Source organism: Mytilus trossulus, chromosome 12 (genome assembly GCF_036588685.1).
Source record: "Mytilus trossulus isolate FHL-02 chromosome 12, PNRI_Mtr1.1.1.hap1, whole genome shotgun sequence".
Taxonomy (NCBI): domain Eukaryota; kingdom Metazoa; phylum Mollusca; class Bivalvia; order Mytilida; family Mytilidae; genus Mytilus; species Mytilus trossulus.
Window position 1 is genome coordinate 34,908,828 of NC_086384.1, and position 22,881 is coordinate 34,931,708.

The 22,881-nt window shown below is 32.1% G+C and overlaps 1 protein-coding gene across 1 annotated transcript in view; it reads right to left on the bottom strand.

Annotated features, from left to right (window-relative positions):
* Positions 1 to 449: 449 nt before the first annotated feature.
* LOC134692399 (uncharacterized) overlaps positions 450 to 22,881 on the bottom strand; it is a 52,765-nt gene continuing 30,333 nt past the window's right edge. The window contains exons 35-56 of the mRNA XM_063552848.1: positions 22,549 to 22,818; positions 20,904 to 21,194; positions 20,461 to 20,609; positions 19,559 to 19,697; positions 17,551 to 17,702; positions 16,862 to 17,065; positions 15,046 to 15,220; positions 14,108 to 14,382; positions 12,855 to 13,010; positions 12,181 to 12,400; positions 11,509 to 11,651; positions 10,726 to 11,170; positions 9,954 to 10,168; positions 9,467 to 9,653; positions 8,093 to 8,266; positions 7,272 to 7,688; positions 6,317 to 6,467; positions 5,956 to 6,092; positions 3,051 to 3,133; positions 2,093 to 2,261; positions 940 to 1,051; positions 450 to 663 (exon numbers count right to left, since the gene is read on the bottom strand). Coding sequence (XP_063408918.1) covers positions 450 to 663; positions 940 to 1,051; positions 2,093 to 2,261; positions 3,051 to 3,133; positions 5,956 to 6,092; positions 6,317 to 6,467; positions 7,272 to 7,688; positions 8,093 to 8,266; positions 9,467 to 9,653; positions 9,954 to 10,168; positions 10,726 to 11,170; positions 11,509 to 11,651; positions 12,181 to 12,400; positions 12,855 to 13,010; positions 14,108 to 14,382; positions 15,046 to 15,220; positions 16,862 to 17,065; positions 17,551 to 17,702; positions 19,559 to 19,697; positions 20,461 to 20,609; positions 20,904 to 21,194; positions 22,549 to 22,818 — 4,478 coding nt within the window. The remainder of the gene's footprint in view (positions 664 to 939; positions 1,052 to 2,092; positions 2,262 to 3,050; positions 3,134 to 5,955; positions 6,093 to 6,316; positions 6,468 to 7,271; positions 7,689 to 8,092; positions 8,267 to 9,466; positions 9,654 to 9,953; positions 10,169 to 10,725; positions 11,171 to 11,508; positions 11,652 to 12,180; positions 12,401 to 12,854; positions 13,011 to 14,107; positions 14,383 to 15,045; positions 15,221 to 16,861; positions 17,066 to 17,550; positions 17,703 to 19,558; positions 19,698 to 20,460; positions 20,610 to 20,903; positions 21,195 to 22,548; positions 22,819 to 22,881) is intronic.

Below are 22,881 nucleotides of genomic sequence, written 5' to 3' on the forward strand. Positions count from 1 at the left end.
GAATCGAGTCGTGCATTTAGGTCAATAAATTAAAACAGTAAGATTAGACATTAAAACACTAAAAACTAGGGTTTACCATTAATTTCTAACCTAACCATGTGATAGTCTTATGGTAAGCTGATAAAACATATGATACAGTTATGAAATTAAATATTTGAAATAGTACAACCAGAACAAAACATACCAATTTAAAATTTAATCACAATGCACAAATAAGGAACCATATTTATTCATCTAAAATGTGCACTTGCGTTAAACAATGGAAATTAACATTGTATATTTATATAAATGATCAATCTTGGTAATCATTGAATAAAAAAGGGAAAGAAAAAAATAAATTCCAGGTTAAAGAAATCTGTTATATAATTTTATTTAATTCTTATTTTTTTTCTTGGGGGGGGGGGGGGGGCACATGAGTGTGCTAATATTAGGTCTAAATGAGGTTATATTCATACCAAAGTTGGTTCTGTTGGATCTGATGATAAAATAGATTGTCCATGCTGTGTTAAGAATATTTCTGGGGGGTCATTGAAATCTATGATGGTGATGACAAGTGTTGCTTCACTACTGGCTGGAGGTATATCATCATTGGTCTGTACTTCTCGAAGGATGATTGATAATGTCTCAACACCTGAACAGTCTGGACATGGGGCATACAACAGTCTACAAAATAAAATTTTCATTTCTGTATGAATATTTAACTAGTCAGCTTATTTATTTGTCAGTCACGAGGTGGTTGACTTTAAAAAACTATACTCACTAAACTCATACTACATGTGATTTAATTATCTCCCCTTAATAAAATATAATCAGAAATTACTAGATAATTTGCTTTGTGCAGTAAATTATAGATATATGTCAGGAATATGAAAAAGGAAAATGGGACAAACAAACAAACTAACTGCTATTGGGTATTGAAAATTTGCTAATACTACTTACATTCCATCCTCAAAAAGCAGTGGTTTACCAAATTTGTATGACTGACTTGCCAAACTGAATTTGATTACATCACCTTCTTCATCTGATGCCTCTAACTGGTATTGTAATGTACCTGAGAAATAACATAAAACATATACCTAAAATTGAGAATGGAAACGGGGAATGTGCCAAAGAGACAACAACCCGACCATAGAAAAAACAACAACATGTCACCAACAGATCTTCAATGTAGCAAGAAATTCCCACACCTGGGGGCGTCCTTCAGCTGGCCCCTAAACAAATATATACTACTTCCTATTCATTTTTCATTTATCCACAACATTAATTATAATAAGAATAAAACATAATATAATTGTACATGAACTAACAATGGTATTTCAAGGGTCAAATAATGTCTCAAGTCTGATTTTTTTTTATTTAATATAGATGCAAAAAATGGACAATCTTTGAAACAACAAACTCTCAGTCTCTATTAGATAGTTTTCTCCTTGCCTATCCTATCACATCATCTTATTTCTATATCTTATGACAGACACAGAGTATTGTTTGAAAGAACAAGCTTTGTCTGTGAAGGGAGAGGTGAGGACATATCTGTTTTTGATATTCTGTAACCTGTTTCGCATTACCATCTCCCTTTATAATGTCTAGTGTTTGAACTTGATCTTTTGTCTTTATGATAGATCTAATTAAAAACCGATCTCTCATTGCTCTTGTTTTCTGATATGTCATGTGGGAGATTTAATGAAACCCGCTTTGAGTTATGAATTTATAATGATATGCAAATGAGTTGACAACCTATTAATAAGCCAATAATAAAAGTTTATGAATTATTTGGACTGACAATTTCTTCGTAAATAAAATGAGTTACATCCCTTCACCTCATGATAAACTTTCAAGATTGTTGAAGACTCATTTTCATTGGTCGAAAAAGACACACCTACGAGGTCACTCACAATTGTGACCTCAAAGAGGGTTTCATATACGTAACATCTCCCACACGACATATCAGAAAACCGGAGCAATGAGAGATCGGTTTTTAATTAGATTGCTTTATGTTGTGACAATACAAGATATCTAAACTGAAAACATATATTTCTTACCATGTTTTGTGCATGAAAAATTTTGATATTTCCATAACCTAAATTTTAATTACCTTCGTCTTCTTTGATTGATATAAACCTGTTACTGGTCAGTATTGGTGGAGAATTATATACTTTATTTGAAATAATAAACACAGCGAATTGTGTTTCTTCAGAGAAATATGAGACAGATTTGTCAGTTTGGTTGATTGCATCTTCTTCATCTCCCCATGTTTTACAAACCTTAAAAAAATAAAAAGAGAATGTATCAATAATGGTAATTCAGTACACACTTTTAAATATGATATAAAAAAAAAACCATAATTTTAGAAGATCAAACTCGCCTTGCATTTTTGAATGCCACTGAAACTGAGCAGACGTAAAAGCATCAAAACCAGAAGGTATTTGCCATGTCATACAAAGTATGTCTCAATATTTATTAAGAGTACTTCAACTAATTGAAATCAAAATGTCTTCAGATAGGACTGGCTGCATAGCAGATAAGAAAATAGCCAACACTTACATTATAAAGTTCAAGACCAAATATTGCAATATGGGAAATTAGTTCTATGTAACTTTAAGTTATAAAAGACAATCAAGAAATAAGAAAAGTTTAAATATTGCTGAACTATCTAGATCTAGATCTGTCATTCATCTAGGGACTTGTCAGGACTATTTACAATATGATGATAACATACTGTAAACCAACTTATTTTCGCGAGCCATCTATTTTCACGACTTTCACGAGTCGAAAAAATAACGCAAATATAAATCGTCGCGAATATGTGAATCTTGGATCTTTTCTTATTAAACTTCATCAAATAAATCAGAAAATCGCGAAATTAAATAGCCGCACAGTGGTCAAGAATGAGTAAAACGCGAAATAAAGTATCCGCGAAAAATAAGTTGGTTTACAGTAATAGTCTAGACAAGTCCCTAGATGAGATAAACCCTACACAAAACAGCAATGTTAAAACTTTCCTAATGCCTTATAAATTTGAGCTTTATATTTATAAAAAACCTGAACAATACCTCCACACTCTTTGTTTCATCTCCATTATCAATTTCCAATGTTTGACCACATGTTATACTACTCAACTGCCATTGCTGTAGTCCTGTAATGATAAAAATAACACAAATTTTACTAGGCATTAACCTATAGTATAAGTTTTAGAAAAATCTGGAAAAATTTGTACCCATGAGAGCACTAACTAGGCCATTTTCCATAAATTTAATATTTCCAAGGGACATACTGTAAATTCAGAAATTATTGTGTGCATTAATTATTACGATTTTGTCATTTCAGACTTAAATGCAATTTTAATTTTTACAATTTTGAGACAAATCCTGTTAAATTCATATAAAATGTTTCAAAATGCGAGTTTAAATTAATGCGTTTACAACTCATTCGCATTTTTCGCAATAATAAAAACCTCGCATTAATTTCTGAATTTACAGTATCTCTTTTTGAAAAAAGTCAATCAGCCATCTTTTTCAGAACTTGTCTGAGATCTTGCTGATATTAACCTATAGTATAAGTTTTATAAAAGGCTGGCAAGAATTGTACCCATGAGAGCACTAACTAGGCCATTTTCCATAAATTTAATATTTCCAAGGGACATATCTCTTTTTGAAAAAAGTCAATCAGCCATCTTTTTCAGAACTTGTCTGAGATCTTGCTGATATTAACCTATAGTATAAGTTTTATAAAAGGCTGGCAAGAATTGTACCCATTAGAGCACTAACTAGGCCATTTTCCATAAATTTAATATTTCCAAGGGACATATCTCTTTTTGAGAAAAGTCAATCAGCCACCATTTCAGAACTTGTCTGAGATCTTGCTGATATTAACCTATAATATAAGTTTTATAAAAGGCTAGCAAGAATTGTACCCATGAGAGCACTAACTAGGCCATTTTCCATAAATTTAATATTTCCAAGGGACATATCTCATTTTGAAAAAAGTCAATCAGTCATCTTTTTCAGAATTTGTCTGAGATCTTGCTGATATTAACCTATAGTATAAGTTTTATAAAAGGCTGGCAAGAATTGTACCCAAAAGAGCACTAACTAGGCCATTTTCCATAAATTTAATATTTCCAAGGGACATATCTCTTTTTGAGAAAAGTCAATCAGCCACCATTTCAGAACTTGTCTGAGATCTTGCTGATATTAACCTATAGTATAAGTTTTATAAAGGCTGGCAAGAATTGTACCCAAGAGAGCACTACCTAGGCCATTTTCCATAATATTTCCAAGGGACATATCTCTTTTTGAGAAAAGTCAATCAGCCATCTTTTTCAGAACTTGTCTGAGATCTTTCTGATATTAACCTATAGTATAAGTTTTATAAAGGCTGGCAAGAATTGTACCCAAGAGAGCACTACCTAGGCCATTTTCCATAATATTTCCAAGGGACATATCTCTTTTTGAGAAAAGTCAATCAGCCACCATTTCAGAACTTGTCAGAGATCTTGCTGATATTAACCTATAGTATAAGTTTTATAAAAGGCTTGCAAGAATTGTACCCATGAGAGCACTAACTAGGCCATTTTCCATAAATTTAATATTTCAAAGGAACATATCTCTTTTTGAGAAAAGTCAATCAGCCACCATTTCAGAACTTGTCTGAGATCTTGCTGATATTAACCTATAGTATAAGTTTTATAAAAGGCTGGCAAGAATTGTACCCATAAGAGCACTAACTAGGCCATTTTCCATAAATTTAATATTTCCAAGGGACATATCTCTTTTTGAAAAAAGTCAATCAGTCATCTTTTTCAGAATTTGTCTGAGATCTTGCTGATATTAACCTATAGTATAAGTTTTATAAAAGGCTGGCAAGAATTGTACCCAAAAGAGCACTAACTAGGCCATTTTCCATAAATTTAATATTTCCAAGGGACATATCTCTTTTTGAGAAAAGTCAATCAGCCACCATTTCAGAACTTGTCAGAGATCTTGCTGATATTAACCTATAATATAAGTTTTATAAAAGGCTGGCAAGAATTGTACCCATGAGAGCACTAACTAGGCCATTTTCCATAAATTTAATATTTCCAAGGGACATATCTCTTTTTGAAAAAAGTCAATCAGCCACCTTTTTCAAAACTTGTCTGAGATCTTGCTGATATTAACCTATAGTATAAGTTTTAGAAAGGGCTGGCAAGAATTGTACCCAAGAGAGAGGACTAAAAAGGATATTTGCCATAAATTTAATATATCAAATGGGCAAAATTCTTTAAAAAAAAGGTCAATTGGCCACAATTATAAAACTTGGTCAAGATATGGCTGATATTAATCTTAAGTATAATATCTAAAAAATCTGGCAAGAATTGTATCCATAAGAGCCCTAACAATGCCATTTTATACATGAATTTAAATATTCCCAAGGGACATAGCTTTTTTTACAAATGGATTCACCACCAATATAGAACTTGTCAAAAATAAGTTTTATAAAAATCTGGCAAAAATTGTATTTGTTAGAGCCCTAACAAGACCGGATAGGCGGATGTCCTGTATTTCGATGTTCCCCACAATGCGTTACACAGGGGACAAACTTTTGTCTGGTGGCACTGGGGATATTTAATGCAATACCTAGACAAATATCTAAGGGGATTTATAGAATATTGAGGAAAAGTTAAATGTCAAAAGCAACCATTCTGAAGTAAGATATTTTAGATTTTTTTTATGCTACAAACTTTAGATTCAGTCAGTTAATCATATAACTTTTTAAAAATTACACAAAAAATTAAATTGCTTTTGCCTATTCAGCCTACTTATTGGTTTTGCTAGTTGCACTGTAAAGTAAATGGTTTTGCTTCTCTGTGAATTTGGCACACTGTCATTCCTCTTTATTGCTATGTTGTTTGGAACTTTTAAAAGGTACTTATGTATTTTACCAATTGTTTTACATTAAAAAAATGTATGTACATACCAGTATTCCAGTGAGCTAGGGCAGTTCTGGTCTCTTCATTCTCACCAACAGTATCTGGATATGTGATAATCATTGGTCCTGGCAAAGGCAGATGACCAACTGGTATCACAGAAAATGTTATTACCAATGAATGTATTCTGCAAAATATCAGTTAAAAAAATAAAACTATTGATTGCATATCAAAACCTTTAAATTATATTAATTTTTGTTGAAATTCTAGCACAAATATATTTGTTACAAATACCAAAAGAAACCTTCAACAAGTTGGGTTGTGAGATCTTGTTCACTAACAAAGCACCATTACAGTTCCATAGCTGTCATTCAATAGATATTTCAATAAATCAATTTAAAATCACAGTACCTCTTGTACAATAATCTTTCCACCATATCCCAGGTAGTTGCTGGGTTAACTATATATGGCTGAAAATCAGATGAGGAATCAGATCTGTATTCTGTTGTTAGATCTTCTTCAGATATTGGCTGAAGTACAATGGTCTGTCCTGGTATTAATCCTATATAAATATGAAAGTAGCATATAGCAAATTGTGACAAAGTATAAATGAGATAGTGAAAGATTGATGCTGAACCATATGAACTCTAAACAAAGTGCTTATGTAGGCTAGGCTGCTTCTGCTCTGCAAGCTTTAACTATAATGCACCACTGATGCATTCCTATCAATTCTATTGACTGATATTTTTCCCATTATGTATGATAGCTTAGTCAATTCTGAACAGTTAATTGCAATCTCAATTACAGACTACAAAATTCTTTAAGTAATTTAAGCAAAATCAGAATGTGAAATGAAGCTGTCAGCTGCAGTTTTTAAAAATTGTGAAAAAAAATATTTCAAAAGATCTAGCAATTGACCATTTTACAATACTAATACATGAGTGCAGATATTGTTAAGCAATCTATGGATAGTATACATATGTTACATGGTATCCTGCTTTTTTTGCTAGCTTATGATTACATTTTAATTGAATTTATCTTCTTAGTAACTTTTGGTGTTTTCTGCTTGGTGTTTACGTAACTAAAACACTGAGAATTTTAAAAAGTACAAGGATTGGTGGATTAGAGGCACTTTTTAAAAACTCCATGTTTTCCTATAATATAGAATTTCATTTTGCTTCAGATTTATTTCAAAATTCTAAAGAAACCATTCATTCTCTCTCCCCCTTTTCCAATTCACTAGGTCTGTAACACATAGTATTTCAAATTTGTGCTTCACATATTTCCGAATTGAACTACAAGAAAACTTCTGGTGCAGTATTGTACAGATACACACTAGTTTACTGGAATTCTATAGAAATTTTACCTTCCGGAGTTGTTAAAACAATTGTCTCTGCATTTCTTTTTCTCCTTCTAGAGTCTGTCGAAACATATTCTACAATATGAATTGCTTCTCCATGATCTGATCTTTTTATTATAGATTCTGTATTGGTTATCAGTACACTTCCTAATGACTTGTTTGTACAGAGTTCTGCTTCATTACAAACTCTCATAGTAAGAAACAACGTCCTGCCAGGTTCCATATGGAATACACTTGTTTTATTCTGTGTTTGCTCCTCGGATACATTCCAAAATGTGTTCTTTAGTTCTGACAGAGGTCTCACTCTGATATCATCAATTAATAAATAACCATCTTTGATAGAAGCAGATCCTGATATGTTATACCCAACCCATGCACAGGGGAAAATATCATCTTTATTCATATCTGTTCCAATACACAAATCTGAAGAAAAAATATAATGAATTGATATTATTACCATTTACTTTTATTAAAGTATCTAAAAATTTATTTCTGAAAAGTGTCCACTTGACATCATGCCTGGCTTGCATTATAAAAAGTTCACATCATACTGAAGATTTTTGCACAAATTAATGGTAATCTACATTGAGTTAAAACTTTAACCTCTTACACACAAGATGAAAAATATCTATTTTGGGCGAGGTATAAAATTCTATACAACACAGTTTGGCCACAACTAAGTTTCATCTAGTGACAAAAATAAAAGAGGTTTATTGTTGGCTATTTCTGTTTTTTTTATTTAAATAGAGTTGAGAAATATCTTTTAGTAAATTCATATTCAACAACAAATGTAGTTTGAATTACAAAAATAAATCAAGTAAACCTACCATATTTGTTAATACTTTTATCTTCACTAACAGTAAAGGTAAATCCTATACTATCTGGATCTGTACTCTCCATGGCATCTGAAGGTATCACTGGTCCATCAAATGGTTTAATTTCTCCTAGGACAGTATTGTTTAAGTTATCAACTTCTGGTAGTTCTAACAAAGGAACAACACCTAAAAACATAATGTAAGTACACACCTTAAAAACGTTTGATAGCAATAATCATAGCCTAGTATTTTAGGTAACAATTGCTTCATTTCAATGCTAAAATAGTATCCAAGATTTATTTCAAAAATAGTATTCTGTATCAAAATCAAATTATGTATACACTGTAATAATTTGTTATTTCAAAATTATATAAACTAACTAACCTTTAAAATAGGGAGTTTCTGCAGTTTTGAGACCAGCTAGGCTGTTTTGTAACTAAACAGAAACATAAACTGTTATCACAGATACATATCTTGCTTTTTCGTAATTTTGATAATGCAAATGTTGAAATTGAAAACACTTTTTAAACATGCAAGTTTTGCAAATATTCAAAGTCAATGAACCATGACTGGAGGTTCATGGCTAAACAATTTCCATGGAAATGAGATGTGCCAATGCTAATGTAACTGCATACAAAAAACCATTGACTTATCATAAGTAGTTCCCTTTAAACAAACCTAAACACAAACCAATACATGTAACCTAAGCAAAATTTCAAAGTCAATAATTCATAACTGTGGGGGTTGGGTAAAACAATCTCCATGGTAATGAGATGTGCCAATGCTTATACAACTGCATACCAAATATCATCGACCAACCACTAGCTATATAGGTTCCCCATAAATCGACATAATCACTAACTAATACATGAAAAATAAGCAAAAGTTTCAAAGTCAATAGACCACGACTAACGGGGGGAGGCCAAATAATCTACATGGAAATGAGATATGCCAATGCTTATACAACTGCATACCAATTATCATTAACTTACCAATAGTGGTTCCCTATAAACTGACCTTATCACAAACTAATACATGATAACTAAACAAAGTTTCAATGTCAATAGACCATAACTGAAGGGGCGGGCCAAATAATCTCTATGGTAATGAGATGTGCAAATACTAATACAACTGCATACCAAATATCTATGATTTACCACTAGTGGTTCACCATAAGCAAAACCTTATCACAAACTAATACATTGTTGACACCACAGCCGTCCCTGCTGACACCTAGAGGGCATACCTGTCTCGCTTTTTGACACCTTCAAGCGAGACATAAATTCTACATTTGCAAAAATGTTTGTGGAAGTTTGGAAAATATTTGATACGACATAAATATACATGATGAAATAATAGTAAATATGCAGTAATCTGTTGCCATACCATAAGTATCATTCCATTGAGTAGGTTTCCCACCTCCATTGATACAGATAATAGACACATAATATGTATGGTTATGTTGGAGGATGCCTTCAAATGATGAATTAACGCCAGTGACATTGAGACCAACTGATTGAAACTCTTGAAGTTCTTTTCCACCAGGGGTTTTACCAATTGCCCAAAAGTTTTCCTGAAAAAGATGTCATGCATGGTGTTCAAGATAAACATATTTTACACTTTTGGTATATAGCTGTTTTTTGCCTCTGATTGATCTTAGATCTACTCCAAATCACCTTTTGAAATCAAGCAACATTCACTTTGTCATTGTGTTGTCAAATGTTTTGAATTAGGATGTCAAAGTTTATGTTTTACTTATGGAGGATAAATTTGCAAGTGTATATACATCTATTGTGTTTAATTGAATTCAATTATTATGTAGTATATATCTTAAGCTAAACTTTAATGACTCTTACAATTCATTGTAAGTTACCTTTACTTGACTTTCATCATCAGTACATCTCCAAAAAGCTTTAATGGTGCTGTTTGATGCCTGGAACCTGACTGGCTGAAACTCTCCTCGGGTTACGTCAATATAAATTGGGGAAGTCAGCATAATGTCAAGGTCAAACACAGGACCTGTGATGTCAATATAAAATCCTGATGATGAGGATACAGCACTATCTCCAGATCCAGTCACAGCCCTTCCTGTAAAAAACCAAAAAACCAAAAAAGCCATTTTTAATTAGCCTTACAGAAGACTTGAACAGTTTTACAATTTTTATCCTTATTTACAAATGTGACAACTGTTAACATCCAATTTTCAACAATGGCAAGCTTATTTGAGCATAACATATTTTTCTTCTCAATGGCAGATCTTGGGGACCAGGGAGACTATGTAAGACCCCCACTCTTTTTTACACATTCAAAACATTTGAATGGGGATATATGGTTGACACACCCCTTTTATCCAAGTACTGTAAATTCAGAAATTATTGCGTGCATTTATTATTGCGATTTTGTCATTTTAAACTTAAATGCAAATTTAATTTTTACGATTTTGAGAAAAATCCTGCTTAATTCAGAGAAAACCTTACAAAATGCGAGTTGTAATTATTGCATTTACAACTTATTCCCAATAATAAAAACCTCGCAATAATTTCTGCATTTACAGTAATATCTTTTTTAATTCTAAGACAAAATTGCTACTGAGTATGGAAATCCATATGTAATCTTACACAGACTTCATATCTTGTAATTCTTACCTGTAAGGTAGTATATTATTGTTTTATTATATGAATGTCCAGTTTCATTTAAATCCATGACATGTGGCATTAGGTTCAAGTTTGTCAATGTAAAACTGTAGTCCATAACTTTATCCAGATTGCAATTCTGGTCACAATTGTATTTTGAACATTCCACAAAGCAAGGTATACATGGTTCTATAACTTCCCTAAAGGGTTCAATATCAGTTAACAACTTGTCAGTCCCAATACCAATTTCATACTTTATTATTGGGTTATTTCCACCTCTGAATGGATCCCCATAGAGACAAAGTGCACCAGTTGGTGGTGGTAGTATCAGATTTTTAAAAACTGCCCTTGTAGAGAATATATTGAATACATCTGTAATCTCTGGTACATAATTGTTACGATTGTAAACATGCAGGACCAGTTTTGTTGTTCCACTCAGATCAGGTATTCCACAGAGCTAAAAAAGAGGGCCTCAGTCATGTTTATCCCATGGCTCTTTTAATTATCAACCCAATTAAAAAGTTTGTAATAGATCTCAAGACACTATTATTAATCTGCAAAATTTCCTGTTTTCAGTGTATTTCAAAGATTTTTTGAGTTGTTGTGCTGACTTATACCAACATCTTGTATTTAAATGAAAAATCATAAAAAAACAGCATAGTTAAAAAAAAATAACATTGAAAAGCCTGCAGCTATTATTTAAACACTCATTTTTTTTTAATTTTGCTTTTATTATTTTTTGGAACACCACAAAATCTAATACTGCTATATTGAAAATAATACAATCTATCTTACATCAACTGCACTATCCATCTCTGGTTTAAATATTAGTTTGAAGTTGAGAAATTCTCCAGTGATGTTGTAATCAACAGCTGTCTTCATAACTGGGGAAATATTATTGGAAAACCGACACCAAGTCACAATTTTGGAATTTTGATCTAGAAAATAGAAAGAAAAAAAATATATAATTAGATATAGGAATAAATTTGTTTAAAAAAAAAATGGTTCAACAACACTGACCAGTACACATATGATTTTTATATATTTTCATTGGTTCATCTTGTTAAAGCAGTTTACATTATTCCATCTACAATGACAATAGTTTCCTTCTAAAAATCCATTTTGAAGAATTATTTTCTTGTGGTCCTTTTTTTTTTAATAGTAAATAATTCATAGATGTAAGATTCATGGTTATAAGATTGTACATTTCATATGCAATCAGGACATTACTTCAGTAGTTGTTGGTTGCTGTTGAGCATATTTATTTTTTGTTTATTGTTCTGTCAGCAATCATGTCAAGTTGATTGGTTGTTTCACATTTTGTTATGTCAGGATTTACTGCGGACTATAATTAATAAGTTTTGATCATCATTGAAGGCCATACAGTAACCTATAGTATACCTTCACATCATTTCATGAAAATATATTTATCAATGCAGTTCCATATTGTAGTAAAATATAATTTACCATAAAGTATCTGAATGCCACAGGACTTTTGAGCCATGGGAGTACTTGTATCTACAGGTTTTGAAACATTACTGTCAGCAGGATTATTGACTATGTCGTATGGGTGTGAAGTTGTTGTTGTCTGATCTGTTGTAGCTTCTGTTTTACTGGGTACTGTAGGGAGTGTGCTGTTTCCATATTTATCAGATAAATATCTGGAGCAATTGCAGTAGTCACAATCCTGGAAAATTAACACATGTGTTTGTCTAAACTGTTTTTTTTAAGATGTTAAATAAAATAACTTTCTGTGAATTTTATTTCTAGTTTTGATTATGACAGATTATTACACCTTTTTAAGGTTTAAAGTTGTTAGGACAATGAAGTACAAATAGCTATAAAGAAATCTCCAAATTTTTGATATTATTTTTTTGATATGGATGATGTTTTACAAGCAAAATCAGTACAGAAAACTGAATAATTGCAATTATAAACTTTAATGTTTATAATAGTTAGAATACTGATTTTACAATTGACTTTGTAAATTTTATACTCAAATTAAAGTTATGGTTGAATACATAGTTTATTTTCTAAAAATATCCATGGGCATTTCAAAGAGTTGTAAATCTTGATGAAATTAAACAAAATTATCATAAAGAATGTAAGATATCAATATATTTTTCCATTCCTCCCTATACCTCTGATACTGCTTCTATTAAACAACATTGGCACACATTTGAATACCAGTCAATGTCTTCTTCATATTCATAGGTAGTTATAACAGTATCTGGTCCGTCCCATAACAAAATTTCTGTCACAGGAATTCCATGTCCTTTTGCTGGTTTCACTGAAATCTGAAAGATAACGACACATTTGTTTTAGAAAGATTGCCAATTAAAAACTAGAGGCTCTAAAGAGCCTGTGTCGCTCACCTTGGTCTATGGGAATATTAAACAAAGGAAGCAGATGGATTCATGACAAAATTGTGTTTTGGTGATGGTGATGTATTTGTACATCTTACTTTACTGAACATTCTTGCTACTTATAATTATCTCTATCTATAATGAACTTGGCCGTGTAGTTTCAGTGGAAAATGTTAGTAAAATTGTACAAATTTTATGAAAATTGTTAAAATTTACTCTCAAGGGCAATAACTCCTAAGGGGGTCAATTGACCATTTTGGTCATGTTGACTTAATTTTAGGTCTTACTTTGCTGTACATTATTGCTGTTTACAGTTTATCTCTATCTATAAAAATATTCAAGATAATAACAAAAACAGCAAAATTTCCTTAAAATTACCAATTCAGGGGCAGCAACCCAACAATGAGTTTTTCAATTCATCTGAAAATTTCAGGGCAGATAGATCTTGACCTGCTTAACAATTTAACCCATGTCAGATTTGCTCTCTAAATGCTTTTGTTTTTGAGTTATAAGCCAAAAACTGCATTTTACCGCTATGTTCTATTTTTGGCCATGGCTGCCATCTTGGTTGGTTGGCTGGGTCACTGAACACATCTTTTAAACCAAATACTCCAATAATGGTTGTGGCCAAGTTTTATTTAATTTGGCCCAGTAGTTTCAGAGAAAAGATGTTTGTAAAAGTTAACAGACGACGCCAGACGCAAAGTGATGAGAAAAGCTCACTTGGTCCTTTAGGCCAGGTGAACTTATAAAACAATTCTACAAAAAGGCCTTAAAAGAGCACATTAAACAGTTCATTATTTGAGACTTGTTTAGTTCTTTATTTCTTGCCACTAAAATATTGATATAACAAAAAAGCAAAGTTAATTATAGCTGTTAACTTTTGTGTTATTTGGTCTTGTGTGAAGAGTTGTCTTACTATTAATTTCTGTGTCATTTGGTCTCTTGTGAAGAGTTATCTCATTGGCAATTTAACGGCTTTAATAAAATACCGTCAATACATGTACTTGAAATATATAAGGGCTTACATGATATGTGCCTCCATTTTTGAAACTAGCAGGTCTGTAATATGCTCCAGTCAACATCTGGTGTTTTTTCTGGTCTCTGGCAAGCTTTATTGACACTGTATCATCATAACTATCCTGATATATGTTTGCTGGATGATACTGAAGAGACCATTTCTTGCCACTTAGATCCTTAAGTTCAAAGATTTGCAGTTTTTGCCAGTGAGGGTCATTGCTCATTGAAATCAACCTTGTTGGACATGCTGAACCAACTGGATTAACAAAGTGCAAAAATGAACCTTAAATAAAAAGGAGAAATTTTGTTAGAAAATGAGCATATTTACATTTGTATATATTGTAAAAGTTTGTACAAACTTAAATATGAAGGAATATGTGTTGTTGATGTTTATATTTAAAAATTCTAAATAAAGGAAGCTATTACTGAATTCAAAATAGTTTATAATTATTTTATTCTTCAAGTTGTCAGTTTCTGATAAACCAAAACCTTGTACATCAACCTCACAGGAATGTTGCTTGTTGAAATGTATTTAACATGTATTTTCTAATTGATTCAATTTTGTTATTGATGACCTTCCAGTACCAAACTACGTTACTAAGGGGAAATAACTCATAAAATCAATGTATAGTGAATTTACCCTTTTTTTGTTTTGTAAGACCCAAATTTATGTTTTATTTTCTGAAAACACATTAAAAGAGCAGTTATCTCATACTTTATTTTTAAAATTCTATTGTTTAAGTGTTAGTTCTCTTGAGAGAAAAAAAAATGTTTTCCTGGTATATATCATTAACAATTTGAAAATTTGCACAACCTATATCTTGGAAAAAGCTTGTTTGCTTTTTATTGCTCATAATACTTTATTATTTTGTTCACAAAATCTATCTAATCATCATGATTTAGAACCATCCCAATTTAGAATTAGATTTAGGAGCACAGTAGATACCTGATATTGTCTTTGTTGAACTAAACCAAACTTGTCCTGCTTCAAAATTTGGACCATCAACTACAGTACCTGATCCAGGTTTGGAAGGATCATACAAAACTGGTGATGATTTCTCAATAATTGAAAGGCCTGCTTCATTTGTGACTTTCATTTGAACTGTATATGGAATGTTCATCTGGAAGAATAAATGTCAACTGACTGCAGTATAGGATATGGGTTTGGAATAGGAATAAAGGGCTGCGCTTGGGCCCATGATACGCCCATTGCTCTTTTAACTTGTCTTTTATGGTTTAAAGTAATTTATATGATCAACTAGAAATAGTGTGAGCCCTGTCAAATACCCCCCCTCCCCCCCCCCAAATAATAAATAAAAATGCACAAAAAAATTGGCACTATTAAGGCTACCTCAAATTTAACTAAGTTTGTTTTCTTAATTTTTCATCCATACATAAAATTTTGTGAAAGTGTTAGTTATTGTCCCAAAATTGGAAAAATCCCCCCTTTTTTAAGCATAAAAATTCATAACACGGAAATGTAAAATCTGAAATTTATAAAAATTGAAAGGAAGCTTACATTAATAGATATAAACAATTCACCAAAGTTTCATGGACATTGGTGAAAGCCTTTTTGAGTTATTGTCCGAAGTGTTAAAAATCACCCTTTTTTTATGAATAAAGCCCCATAAATCAAAAACTTAAAATCTGAAATTTATAAAAATTGAAAGGGAGCTTACAATTCACCAAAGTTTCATGGACATTGGTGAAAGCCTTTTTGGGTTATTGTTTCCGAAGTGTTAAAAATCCCCCTTTTTTTATGAATAAAGCCCCATAAATCCAAAACTTAAAATCTGAAATTTATAAAAATTGAAAGGGAGCTTACATCAATAGATATAAACAATTCACCAAAGTTTCATGGACATTGGTGAAAGCCTTTTTGAGTAATTGTCCGAAGTGTTAAAAATCCCCCTTTATTTATGAATAAAGCCCCATAAATCCAAAACTTAAAATCAGTTATTAAAAAAAACCGAAAGGGAGCTTACGTCAATAGATATAAACAATTCACTTAAGTTTCATGGAAATTGGTGAAGGTGTTTTTGAGTTATTGTCCGAAGTGTGGACGACGGACGGACAACGGTATACCATAATACGTCCCGAGCACACGGATGCCCCACTCGCACTATCATTTTCTATATTCAGTGGACCGTGAAATTGGGGTAAAAACTCTAATTTGGCATTGAAATCATAAAGATCATATCATAGGGAACATGTGTACTCAGTTTCAAGTTGATTGGATTTCAACTTCATCATAAACTACTTTGACCAAAAACTTTAACCTGAAGAGGGAGGGACAGATGAACAAACGAACAGATGAACGAGCGGACCCACAGACCAGAAAACATAATGCCCCTCTACTATCATAGGTGGGACATAAAAATATGCATCAAACTGGTTGGTAAAAGAACTAATTCTGCTATTTGGTCTTTTGGGACAGTTAACTTCAGTATTTTTAGGGCCCCGTAGCTGGTCTTATAAGTTCACCTACAGATATTATTAGCCTGTCAAAACTGACGTGGCATATGCCTTTTATTTCAATCATTATTGTCTAGGAGTTTCAGTTTTCATGCCTACTTCCATCCAAAAAAACTGGCCCCCATGATACAGCCATTTCACCTCAATTTCTTACCTTTGTTATGTTACTTTGCTGATGTATTCATAAAATATAAGATTAAAAAAATGCCTGAACAGAATCAAATTGATGTGCCGTTCTTTGATCAGACAGCCAGTTTTTTTTTTCCAGTAAGATTATTCATACATACTGTAAGATTTAAATTGACAAAGCTGTACTCTGTGTAGTTGTTTGTCAGTTCTATCGAATTAACTTCTAATATCTCTTCAGCACTGATAAAACATGAGGTGTTCTTCCATAATGAAACTTCATAAGTTACTATACCAGATTCAGAATCACTGTAATTTGTCCACTGGACTCTTATAGTTGAATTGTCTGAGGTGTATGCTAAATCCTAATAATAAAAAATACAGATTTAAAAATATTTCTTATATTATATATTTACAATATTAGCAGCAACATAAAGACTTTTGAGACAAAACAAGTGCACCATTAGTCAGATGAACCCTCTCTAGTATTTAAAGTAATATTTCATCACAGTTTTCTCAACTGGAATTCTTATTTGATGATTGTAATTTTAACTCAATTTGAAATTGTCTAATTTGTAAGGCTATGCTTATAACTAAACAATTTAGCATTTATTTAGATGAAGGGAAAATGGTTTTGTGCTGGAGAAGAGTATGCAATTAACGGAATTATGCTATTAAGCGGTACGCAATTAAGTGGAGTTAAAAAATGCATTTTAAATCATCAAATTAATAAATAAAACAGTTATTGACCTGATAATGTTGAGAATACCATGTTTGATGACTTTACATATAATTTATACTGTTAGGACCATCTGCTGATTTATAAAATTGTTTTGTTCCTTATTGTTGCTGTCATATCAAATTTATTTATTAGAAGAAAAAATAAACTATATAATACCATATTATAAAATGGTCCAGCAGTCATAGCTCCGTACAATGGAGGTGTTGTATCCACTGTGAATTTGTGATGAATCATTCCACAGTCTCCTGATTCATCTGTAGCTGTAGAATAGATAACAAGGAATTTTATCATGGGCATAGACTGTATTTAGAAATAAGATTTCAATAATTTTTGACTTTGCCTTTTTGTAAAATGCTTTAAACTAGATATCTGAATACAAAAGGTTGCAACATGACCTTTAAATGTATAAATAAATGTAATTTGGTTTTATTGGATAATTGTTTCATTGACACTTAATTTAAAATAATTTCTCATACAGTAGATTTCTAATAGCTGCCATATATTTAAGTTCTAGTCATGTTTTTTTCAGTTTAAATAAACAATTTTTGCACCTGTCCTAAGTCAGGAATCTGATAACAATAGTTGTTGTTTGTTGATGTAATTTATACATGTTTCTTGCTTCTCGTTTTTTTTACATAAATTAGACCGTTGGTTTTCCTGTTTGAATGGTTTTACACTAGTAATTTTGGGGCCCTTTATAACTTGTTGTTTTCGGTGTGAGGCCGTACATTGAACTATACTGAGCCAAAAAAGTTTAGCAACAAAAATTTGAAATTTTATTTTATTACAAAATTGTAACAACATATGATTTTAATAATACAAAAATGAAATTATTACATGTCAGAAGCAACATGAATGTTTATCACTCACATTCATTATGATTTTCTTTGTATGGAGCGCTGGAGGGTCAAAATGCGAAAATGAGTATAGTGTTATTCAAAATCAATTTTTCGGCCATGCCCTAAATGCATAAATGAAAGTTTGGCAGGCACACCAGCAGCTTCCCTTAGTCAATGCACTACTCTTGTGGCCGGAAAAAACTTATCATGTGTTGTTGTAAAGCGAAAGTAGCACTCCTCCCTTGACGATAGTTTTTCTTGGTCTACGGCATATCGACCTATCCCGTGCAGTTGCAATTTGTCGATATCTGTTTGTTAGTCGCTAAACTGTTGACTTATGCACATTTAATCAAGCCTCGACGTTAGAAACACTCATTCTGGCATCAACCATTCCAATAGCCTTCTGGCGGTCATTTTTTGGGAGGCCAGGTTGACGCCACATGCAATTTTTTCAAACTTTTTTGTGTTTTTCTTACCAATGGTTTGTTTCTGAACGTTAGTAAAAAAAGAAATTTAAATTTTGTCTTAAAAGTACAGGTACAGAAGACAAAACATCAATTACACGTGGAAAGCTAAAATGGCGCGAAATCAATCATCCAGAAAAAAAGTAAGACTGTTAAAAATTACAGGTTAAACTAAGGATTATATCAATGATGTAAAAAATAAATAATTGCAGAAACAACAACAAAAAAATTGAAAAATAAAGTGTTGCTAAACTTTTTTGGCTCAGTATATAATGGTTTACTTTAAAAAAAAATGTTATTTGGATGGAGAGTTGTCTCATTGGCACTCACACCACATCTTCCTATATCTAATCATTAAGTTGATGAACATCCAGAATTAACAACTTGAAATAATTTAAAAAGAGCTGTAGCAATAGTATATTTTTCTAATTTGAATTGTTAGAGTGCTGTCTTAGGGAAATATTCTCACAACTCCTTTTATATAGATCTTTCTATGTTGTGGTGTTTAACTATTATTTCAGGTTAGAGTGAAGGGAGGCACATTTTAAAACGTTTAAACCCTGCTGCATTCATTTACACCGGTCCTTAGTTAGGAACCTGATGTTCAGTATTTGTCGTTTTTTTTTATATAGAATAGACTGTTGGTTTTTCTGTTGAAATGGTTTTACACTGGCCATTTTTGGGGTCCTTTATAGCTTGCTGTTCTGTGTGAGCAATGGCTCCCTGTTGAAGCTGTACTTAGACCTATAATAGTTAACTTTTGCAAATTGTAACTTGGATTGAGAGTTGTCTCATACCACATCTTCTACCTACCTATAACCCAAGCATAGTATGTTCCTCCAGGTTGTAAGTGTAGTGATGTCAGACTGTAGAATGTATTCTTATTTATGTTAAGCAGTGGTGCAACATTAAATGTATTTTTCTCATTGGTATCCCTTTTTTGACCATCAATCTGAAACACATGACCAAAATAAATATAAACAGAATGTGTCCATAGTACACGGATGCAAGTTCCATATCAGGAAAATCGCCTCCCAAAACATCAATATAATAATAATAATAAAAAAGTACACGGATGCCCCTCTTGCACTATCATTTTCTATGTTTAGTCAATTCTGAAATAGGGGTCAAAACTCTAATTTGGCGTTAAAACTAGAAAGAACATATCATAGGAAACATGTGTTCTAAGTTTCAAGTTGGTTGGACTTCTACTTTATCAAAAACTACCTAGATCCAAACTTAAACATGAAACAGGACACATGGACAAAGGATGGAAGCTCAGACTACAAAAGCTAATTATGCCCCTAGGTAGGACATAAAAAATCAGGATTTTTTTTATTAAGATTATAGTTTTTTGCACTAAAGATCACCAAATACATCTGTTCGTGAACTAGAAAAGATCTAATAGAGGAATTAACACCAAACTGCATATACAAAAAAATAAAAATCATAATTTATACTAAATTCTTTTGCTCTAAACACTTTTAAAAATCTCTAAAAGGTTTAATTTCTTAAGGAATAAATACAATAGAAGAAATCACAAATTTAAACTATTGGCTCTGTATTTTAAAATTTGAGGTGAATATACACATTTGGATTGAAAAAAATATCATGTCTAGGACATAAATAGTTCCAAAAAGCAGTAAAGGTTGTTAATAACATTAATGACATGCAATATCCTTTTTCAAACTTGAATTTACAATAACATTTCTTACATATAGTTTACAGTCTGTTCCTACTGCTCCTGTGTTGTTAGATAGTCCCACATAGTACATCATTATCTCCAGCTTAGATGTAAATCCTTCAAACTGTATATCTACATACGTATCATTGTTAATGAAGTCACCCATAATTATTGCTCCACCTAGGGAAATGGAGAATAGTGTAAGAATACAAATTAAACAAAAAAATTCTCACAACTCACTAAATTGACTATGCCCAAGAAACCAAAATTTTCAGTAAATGTCTAAAATTTCAATCCAATTTAACTTTAAAATTAACACACAAAGGTATTGTTTTATTATATATTTAATTTAACTATCTATAGCTTGAAAGTAAAAAAAAAAGGTTGTATGCAAATTTTGGTATAAAAATGTGAGCATTGGATCAAAATTGTAATTCTGAAAGTGCACTTTCAAATGAAAAAAAACAACCCTACCTTGAACACCACCATCATATCCAACATGAAAACCATTTGATGTAACCGTGGCAATAGAATATGATATGCTGTAGGCTTTCACGGTGAAGTAATACATTGCCTTTCCAGATGCTAGGTTAAGATCATAAAATGTTACAGATTTGTTCCCACCAACATTTGTAAATGGTACAATATTATCTCTGGTTATAGGAAATCTTCTGTCTGTCCCAACAGCTACTTCATAATACATTATTTCCTGAGCAATGGTTTGGTCTGCTGTATTTGAGTCATTTGCTTGATATCCTGGATTGCCTATAATGAAAAGTTGACAATTCAGGCCTCTTCACAAAATTTGACTTCTCATTTAAATATTTATTATAAAATTGGTTACAAGTAGCTGCCACAAGGCTGATTTCTTTTTACATAAATTACAACAAGGCTGATTTCTTTTTACATAAATTGAGTCTGACAGATAAAATATTGCAAGATATAAAGGGGTGGCATAACTTTCAACTTTTGATATACAGTACTCCGCCATAAGTATTCGTAAAACAACAATGGCTGTATGAGGTCGAGGTCATGTGAAAACTGTCTGACAAACATAAGGACCTTGCAACGAACGCACATACCAAATATAGTTATCCTATTACTTATAATAAGAGAGAATTCAACATTACAAAAAATCTTAACTAAATTTTCAAGTGGTCACTGAACCATGAAAATGAGGTCTAGGACATTGGACATGTGACTGACGGAAACTTCGTAATATGAGGCATCTATATACAAAGAATGATCAGCATCCAGGTCTTCCACCTTCTAAAATATAAAGCTTTTAAGAAGTTAGCTGCCGCGGGATCACTATCCCTATGTCGAGCTTTCTGCAACAAAAGTTGCAGGCTCGACAAAAAAATGTATCTGTGAAGTCAACAAGAAAAAATGAGTGGCATATTGCAGGAGGAATTTACATAAAACTCACGGTTTATGCACACTGGTTAAAGTAATAATTAGCGATGAGTGCAAGATAGTTATTGGGCAGGATTCTCGTGTCAGTGTCTGGAGAAAGGTCAGAGAAGTGTGGCTGACAGATTGTATTTGCCCTCCATCTCAGAGCAAGTATAGTTTAATGATCTTGGGATGCATCACTTACCATGGTGTCGGAACTATTACTGTTGTTGAAGGGAACATAAATACCTTAAAATACACTGACATTATTGACAATAACTTGTGGCCAGTGGTTGTTCGTCATTTTCCAGATAATGACTACGTTTTACAAGATGATAATGCCCTCGTCCATTGAGCCTGATTTGTTCAAGATTTACTTTAAAAAGGGAACTGCAACAACGAACTCAGAACATAAATAATACCAAAGACATGGGACAAATTAACTGTTTCTTACCTGAAATCATTGTATAACAGCATTCCTAGGAGGATTTTACGAGTAATGAGGAAGAAAGGAAACATAACAAAGTATTGAGGTAGGATTTTTTTATTTTGTTACGTGTTCAATAGTTCAAAGTTTTTTCAGGTGCAGATTTATATTGACTGGCGGACATTTTGTTTTTACAAATACTTATGGCGAATGACTGTATTTGGAATAATTCATAATGTCTTCATATTAATTCTGCTCTCTCTCCAAAAAAAGAGTATGGTACTGAAATCAACATACCTTCAACATCAGCCTGAAAATAAACAGAAGCTGGTAAACCAAAACCATCCCAGTTAGCTGATATTTTACGACGAGATGGTTGAACATTCAAATCAAATCCTGGAATATATCCATCAAACACTCTGCCTGGAATTAGTGGATCTTCTTCGATAGTAACTCCATTGGATCTTATGATGTAGGTATAGTTCAATGCATTTGTCACTCGTAACAAGGAATAATATAATTCACCACCTCTAAGATTAAGTCCATCTAACATTGCATTTTCTGCAACTGAAAGAATTAAAGCAATCATAAAAATAACTGTCTTATTTAAAAATTTCACTCAGCTTTATT